The following is an 8,252-nucleotide window of genomic DNA, read 5'->3' as shown; positions in this document are numbered from 1 at the left end:
GTGGGAATGGCCATTCTAGGAGGTATTTTTAAAGTGAAAAATGCAGTTGGGAATGGTCATTCTGGGAGGCCTAGGGTTTTAACCCTTATTTGTCCAAAAACTCTTACTAGGCTTCCCATGCTTCATCTTTGTCCATTTTAATGCTTTATTGGGCTCTCGAGGGCTACTCTTCTCGTCCTAGTGGCCTTTTTCTCTTAGTAGGGGTAATCTAGATGAAATCTAGCATTTACATGGAGGAAGAATAATCACTAGACCAATTTTTACTGGTGCCAAAAAATGGAGTAGAGATTATGTTTTTGAGCAATTTTTTTTCACTTTGATTATAGTCTTTGTTTTGCTCTGAAAATAGTTTTTGCCTTGATTTGTCTCACAATAGTATGATTTGATATATCAAATGCTTTTATCAGTATTTTTTTTTAGATTATACATGTTTTTAGGGGGAGCCCCTTATGCATCTCATCTCCTACTTATATATGCTTTGATATGTATCTCATGTATAAGTATATGCTCTGATAAATATGTTATGATATGCATGATAGATAACATATTCTTTGATATGAAAAAATGATTTGATATGTTATTCTGATAGGTTATGATATGCATGATAGATAACATATGCTTTAATATACAAAAATGATTTGATATGTTCACTTTGATAGGTTATGAAATGAATAAGTAGTGTCAATATCCGTATATGCTCAACTATTAATGATGCTCTTATATGATTAATAAGATCAAGAGAATACGTTGATATATATATATATATATATATATATATATATATATATATATATATATATATATATGTCTCAAATGAATGTGTGCGTAAAATCAAACTACTCGTATGATTTTATATACGTTTGAAGAATGGGCTTTTACATCACTCTGATGAAATTATAATGCTTCCACGTCTTAAAGAAAATCACATTTTGGATAAAAATGATTTTCTTGAATTAATTTATTTTCATAATAGTCATTTTCTCTTAATCGTCAAAAGTATTTTGTAAGTCAAGAAAAACCTTAGTTTCAAAAACATGTTTGTCACCATCAAAAAATGGGAGATTGTTAAGTCAAAAGACGATCTTAGATCCTTCAAACTTTCAAAGTTTTAATGATAACAAACATAATGTTTTTCTAAAGGAAAATGTTTTTGAGAAATAAAAATTAGATGAAATATAAGATGAAAAATTGTTAGACAAACTATGTAAATTCATATCATTCATAATGACAAACAACTACTTGTTGCATGTCTAAGTAATTCCTTAATAGATCAAGCTAAGAAAGCCTTTCGAAATTCACAAATCTGTTAAAGTTAATGGGTTTTTGAAATCATTGAGAAAATCAGTAAAAGTTTATGTAGAACCTGCTCCTTCTTGACACACACTACAAATAGTCATTTTGGTATTCTAAAGTTGATAAGTAGCTTCCTTGATCAGATAAGAAGTGACAATTTGATAAAAATATATTTAATGCATCAATGAACACTTCTCACCTTGAGGAACCTGTAACGAAGACAGACAAAACAAGCTTGTGAGGAACTTTCAAGATTTTGCAATGGTCATCTTCATTTGAGCTACTATATAAGAAGCTTCACGATCAAAACGAAAAAGAACTTTTGTACAAATTATTATTCATTCGTTCTTTTTGTAAACACTTATGCTCTTAATTGGTTTGTAAGATGAAACAACATCTGGAAAAATTGTACCCAGATATAACTGTTGTTACAGGGTTGAGCTTAAAAAGACTTGTCTGAAAAAGAATACTTGTTTGAGCTTGGAGAGACTTGACTGTAAAAGAATACTTGGTATTGAAGCCTGAAGAGACTTTATGTAAAAGAATACTTAGGTAGATTATCAGGAGAGGTAATTCAAAAAACACTTATGTTTGAGCCATAAGTGACTTGTTGAAAAAAACACTTGTATCTTGTTTAAGATGGTGAAATTCAATCTTGTTGGATTGAGAATTAGACATAGTCTCGGTGGTGAAGACGAACTTATATAAAAATATCCTACGTTTCATCTGTCTCTTCTTCAACACTCTTTACCTTTAATGTTACCATTTTACTACTTGAAAAAGTGCAAATTTTTTATTGACACTATTCAACATCCGTTTTAGTGTCTGTATTTTTTTCACAATTTATTTTAACATATTAAATAATATTAAAAATACATGTAAATATCTATTGTTAGATGATATATCTAGAAGAGTCCAAATTATTTAAAATTTGATATATAGGGTTATGAATATAATACCATCAACTACAATTAAATTTATTAAATTTACATTCTATAAAATATTATTAAAAATGTCATTTTACTGATTTAACACTATAGTCCTGAAATGTGAGTCAATATATATAGAGAGGAGCAATAATTTACGTTGGTAGTAAAATTTAAAAGGATAGAGGAATAATAACAGAAAAGGACGATTTGTTGTGTAGAAGAATCAACGCAGACTGATCTTCGTTGAATGTTTCCCGTTTCCTGTTGTTAATGCGCATAATTAGATCATGATTGATATGAGATATCATATATATGAAGTGATCGATGAGAGAAGCTAGCAACCACCCACATTTATCATTTTCCGAGCCATGGTCTCACAAATTTCAATACTCCTTCTGCTATTGCTATGTGCACCCACGTTCCACAGTACTGGCACCAATTTGCAGCCTCGTTGCAACGAAAAGGATCGATCCTCACTGCAGATATTCAAACGTGGTGTTGTGAACCATTCCAACAAGCTCCCCTCTTGGTCCACTGATCAAGATTGCTGTGCATGGAAGGGTGTCCACTGTGACAACACCACAGGCAGAGTCACAAGACTTGACCTAAAGCAGCAATACTTGGAAGGTGATATCGACTTGTCTTTGTTTCAAATTCAATTCTTGAGCTACTTGGACTTGAGCTTGAATGGCTTTACAACTTTAACTGCACCTTATGACACACATGCTACCTTCTCCTATCTTCACTTTCTTGACTTATCCTTTAATGATGATCTTCATGTGGATAATCTCCTTTGGCTTTCTCAACTTTCCTCCTTGAAATATCTCAACCTTAGCCAAATCAATCTTCAAAACCAAACCAACTGGCTTCACTCCATGGCATTGCATCCATCACTGTTAGAGCTAAGGTTGGCAAGTTCTCATCTTACCAATATCAATATCATCCCACCCATGAAGTGTGTCAATTTTTCTTCACTCTTAACTCTTGACCTCTCTGGAAACCATTTTCTCTCAGAATTGCCTTCTTGGCTGTTCAACCTCACCAGTGTCTCTCATATTGATCTTAGCTTCAATTTTATACATGGTCCATTGCCTAAGAGCTTGTTGAGCCTTAGAAACCTTAAATCTTTAAGGCTGAATAACAATGAACTCGATGGATCCATCCCTGAATGGATAGGTCAACATGAACATTTGCAATATCTTGGTTTAGTTGATAACATGTTTCATGGTTCAATCCCTTCATCAATAGGAAACCTCTCATCTTTGATTGAATTGGAAATCAGCTCCAATTCATTGAGTGGTAATCTTCCAACCAGCTTTGGAAAGCTCTTTAATTTAAGAAGTTTGACCATTGGAGGTGACTCCTTGTCAGGAGTTCTACACGAAAACCATTTCTCCAATCTCTCTAATTTAGAAGCACTGGTGTTGAGTGCTCCTTTTTCATTTGACTTGGCTTCTGACTGGATGCCACCTTTCCAGTTGAAGGGCATAAGTTTGAAAAATGCAAATCTAGGTCCTAAATTTCCAGAATGGATATACACACAAAACTCACTAGTGTATCTAGAGGTTCCCAACTCAAATATCTCATCCATAAACAGTGACATGTTTTGGAGGTTAGTATCTAATATTACACAGCTCAACCTGTCCAAGAACAGAATCTCGGCAGACTTAACAAACATCACACTAAACACTGAGCTCATGTTTATGGACAATAATAATTTCACAGGAGAGCTCCCACATATAACAACGAATGTTGTCTATTTGGACTTGTCTCACAATTCTTTCTATGGACCCATTTCCCCTTTGTTCTGCCATAATTTGGGTAGGGAAAATAGTTTGGACTATTTGGACATATCATCCAATCTTTTAACTGGAGGAGTTCCTGATTGTTGGGAGTATTGGAAAGGTCTGTCTTTCCTTTTCATGGAGAGCAACATGCTAACAGGTGAAGTCCCTCCATCAATGGGCTCATTTGTTGATCTCATAGCACTGGATTTGCATAACAACAGCTTGGCTGGCAATTTTTCATTGGACCTATCAAACATAACAAACTTGGAATTCATCAATATCAAAGACAACAATTTTTCTGGAACTGTACCAACAAAGATGCCACATAGTATGGAAGTGATGCTATTGGGTTCTAACCAATTTGAAGGCAACATTCCACCCAAGATATGCAATCTCTCTTCACTGATTCAGTTGGATCTTTACCACAACAAACTTTCAGGTTCTATTCCTCCATGCATCAGTGACATTCCAAGCATGGGTGGAGCACAACGAACAAGTCACTACCCATTTGAGTTCAATTTGTACAACAAAGGCCTAGAGTTAGAGTACGAAGACTATGGATTGCTGAGAACACTTGACCTTTCATTTAACAACTTGTCAGGGGAAATCCCTCCACAAGTTTTCAATCTTGTTCAATTACAGTCCTTGAACTTGTCAAGAAATCATTTCACAGGAGAGATATCAAGGGACATTGGGAGCATGAAGAATTTGGAATCTCTTGATCTATCAAGCAACAAACTTCATGGGGAAATTCCTGTTTCCATTTCCTCTTTGTCTTTCTTGAGCTTCTTGAATCTGTCATACAATGATTTCACTGGACAGATCCCAGTTGGAACTCAGCTTCAGAGTTTCAATGCTGCAAACTTTGCTGGGAATCCTGGACTTTGTGGAGCTCCTCTACCTTTTAACTGCACTAAAGAAAGTGTTAGTGTTGATGTGACAAATCAACATGGTGGAAGCAACGATGATGGCTTTGAAACTGAGTCACTTTACCTTGGAATGGGTGTCGGTTTTGCAGTGGGATTTTGGGGGCTTTGTGGTTCTATATTCCTCAACAGGACATGGAGACATGCTTATATTCGGTTCCTTAATCATGTTGCAGACCAACTTCATGTGTTTGTAGTTGTGGTGATCAACAGGTTTAGTGGCACACGGGCAAGCTCTAACTGAGGTAAGTGAAATTTGATATCTGCTCTTAGTTCATAACTTCATCAGGATATTTACAGCTTCTATTCTTGTGCCATAACCATAGTACAGCTTCTATTCTTGTGTCATAACCATAGTACACATGAATATCTATTTTAATGTGGAGAGATGAAGTCTTTGTTCTACGAACCATATTCAGTTTGCATTTTAGTCTTTACTGATATATATTTATTTGGACTCTTCAAGTATGGCTTTGAAGATACAGTTCAAACATTTTCTTGCTAAAAACAACCAATTGGTTTAGATGATTTTTTGCACAAAATTATGCCATGTCTTAATTTATGTCACAATTTCCTGAAAACCATAGATTTGATGCATGTTTTTATTCTTTGACTCTCTGCAGCTTATACAAGGTATTAAACAGGTTAAAATTAGACAGCTTTATGAATGAGCTTTCTCCATTAATTTAATTTATGTACACTTTTCATAATTATAATATGGTAATATAATAAAAGTGGACAATAAACTTCTTGAACAGAAATTACTTATCAACAAAATCGATAAATATCAATAATGTGGTTAAAAAAAATATAAATTCTTATTAGATGTTTGTGAGAGAACATTTTACTTGTATATAAAATGAAATATTAATTCCCTAAAAATAGATGCATACATTATTTGATTTAGAACTTGTTTAAATAAGAACTTGGAAACACTTTTAAGAACTGTTTAACTAAAAATTATTTTTGAATAAGTTTTAAAAATACTTTTAACTTATATTTAAACAGATTCTTTATAGCAATCACTACGAAAATTCCAAAACACTGTCCTTCCCGCATCTTATCTACTTTTTCCTTGCTTTATATCTCGTTTGACTAATTTGCATGCCTAGACTTCTGCGATTTTTGAGTAAGATTACAGCATGAATTTGCAGGAAAGCTAAAGGAAAAGAAGTGGAAAGGAAACAGCTCTCACCTATATGTACCATGTAGCTGTGGTATTAAGTATTGAATTGACAATGTAATTAAATAAAATATCACTAGATTTTGAACTTCTTAAGGAAAGGCCTACAAATAGGCCCCAGGTACTTTTTGTTGGATCCTTGTTTACATAAATTTAATGACTTCCGTTTTCTGATATTTATCAAGTGAAGTATATTGACGTAAAGTATAATCAAGTGAAAGTATTAGTACTTATTTAAAAACAAAATACTTTTCGATGTCAAACTCCTATTAAATTTCTGGACAGCTAATGAGAGAGGTAGTGATAACAACCCAGTGGACAGGCAAGTCCAATTACAGGCCCTACTAGCTTAAAGACTATGTTTGAATTTTTCTTTTAATTTATGCTTTTCCAATAAAAAGTGTCCAGGTGTATGGCTCATTAGAGTACAGCTACACCCTTCTGCTTTAAAAGTCAGTATCTCTCAATTCAAAATATATATTTTTTAACCCACAGGAGAATATATATATTTTTTACTCATTGTAATGATGAAATTAAAATTAAAATTTAAGACTTTATAAATATTATCTCACTACAAAGCCATCCCTAATGATTTGTCTATTTAGACTAAAATGAATGAAAAGTAATTTTTTCTTTATATATTATAGGGATTTCACTTATTCTCCTTAGCTATATCTTTCGGTACTTTTATTAGCCTACCTTTTCTCCTAAAACCCTAGCCAAAGAAATGGAAGAGACTTACAATCCGTCAAAGCTTAACTCAAAACCCTTCAAACCCAGCTGGCTTATGGAACAAGTTCAGCTTACCCTCCCCCTCTTCCCATTACCAACCCTACTATACGCACACCCAAATTTCAACTTAGCACATTTGATCCAACAGATCTTTTGGATCAATGGCTTTTCTAAAATGATCAATATTTCATCTTTTTTACCATTACGCAATAAATGTTATATGTTATATGTACATACATACAAAAAAATTGAAGAATTGAATATTTATAAAGATTTCTAAAGATCAAGAAATTACATAATTCAAGAACTTGTTTTCAAAAGTAATTTCTAAAGTTTCTTAAACACCCATTTAGCCCCCTTTCTTTGTTGGGATTAACACTAAAATTATGAACTTAAAAATTGGAAATCAAAATTGTAAATTTGATATTATAAGGAGACTAAAAGTATAATTTAGTTATTAATATATTACATATTTATATTTATTTAAAAGTGTATTAATATATTAGTATATTTATCAAATTATTAATTTACTTTAAATATTTTAATAATATTATTTATATTAATTTATCAATAATATTATTAGTATTAACAATATATATACATATATATTATAAAATTTATTTATATATTAAAGAAGTTCATTAATTTAGTGATTAAGTGTTAAGTTTGAAAGTAAATGTTTTGCGTTTAATTCTCATCTTCTACATTTTAAAAAAAATTTATCTTATTTTCACATGATATATCATCGTATCATATCACCATCTCATCTGATATCATCCACCTAATCAAATATTGGTTAAGAGATTAAAATCACTCAATCATGATACTCAAGGTACAAAAATGCATTAATTAAACCTTAAATTAAAATATATTTGCAATAAAAAATATTAAAATTTAATTATATTAAATAAATATTCGGTTATATTTTTACTTTTTAAGGTAATTACTTATTTTAAAATTAGCAATATTAAATTTAAAATTAATTCAATAAGTAAATAAATCAAATAATAGTATTTATGAGCATTTTTTGTTTGTATGATATTGTAGTTCACTAGTTTTGTATTCCATATTAGGCACAGAGGAATCGGTATTTTTGGTTCGATAATCATGTTGAAGATGAACTATATGCGTTTGTCGCTGCCAATTCCTTGTTCAAAGTTTTTGTAGAAAACGAGCAAGTTCGGGCTTATAAGAGAAAGTGGAGTTCTATTCTTTGTCAACAATTTAATTAGGACAATTACACCTATTTTTTTCTCCACAACCGTAGCACACATTTCATTTGGGCAGATAAAGTCTTTCTTCTAGTATCAACCATATTCTGTTTCTCTTTGACAATTTATTTGGATCCTTCAAGTATGGCTAATCAAATAAAAAATATATTTTAATTGATTAAATTTATGAT

The 8,252-nt window shown here is 31.9% G+C and overlaps 1 protein-coding gene across 2 annotated transcripts; it reads left to right on the top strand.

Moving 5' to 3' along the window:
• The first annotated feature begins 2,391 nt into the window (after positions 1–2,391).
• Positions 2,392–6,294, top strand: LOC109816685 (receptor-like protein EIX2). Of its 2 annotated transcripts, none has more exons than XM_020381765.3 (2): positions 2,392–5,180; positions 6,077–6,294. In XM_020381765.3, exon 1 carries the CDS (start codon positions 2,591–2,593, stop codon positions 5,177–5,179), a length of 2,589 nt encoding a protein of 862 aa, XP_020237354.1. In that variant the 5' UTR covers positions 2,392–2,590; the 3' UTR covers position 5,180; positions 6,077–6,294. The 2 variants fall into 2 exon arrangements, with proteins under 2 accessions (XP_020237354.1, XP_020237353.1); XM_020381764.3 differs by having other exon boundaries at positions 2,393–5,180; positions 6,090–6,294.
• The last annotated feature ends 1,958 nt before the right edge of the window (positions 6,295–8,252 follow it).

This window comes from Cajanus cajan, chromosome 9, assembly GCF_000230855.2.
Source record: "Cajanus cajan strain Asha chromosome 9, NIPB_CcT2T_4, whole genome shotgun sequence".
In the NCBI taxonomy this organism is placed as follows: Eukaryota; Viridiplantae; Streptophyta; class Magnoliopsida; order Fabales; family Fabaceae; genus Cajanus; species Cajanus cajan.
The sequence above is the reverse complement of the archived record's forward strand: the minus strand, read 5'-3'. Positions and strand labels throughout refer to the sequence as shown.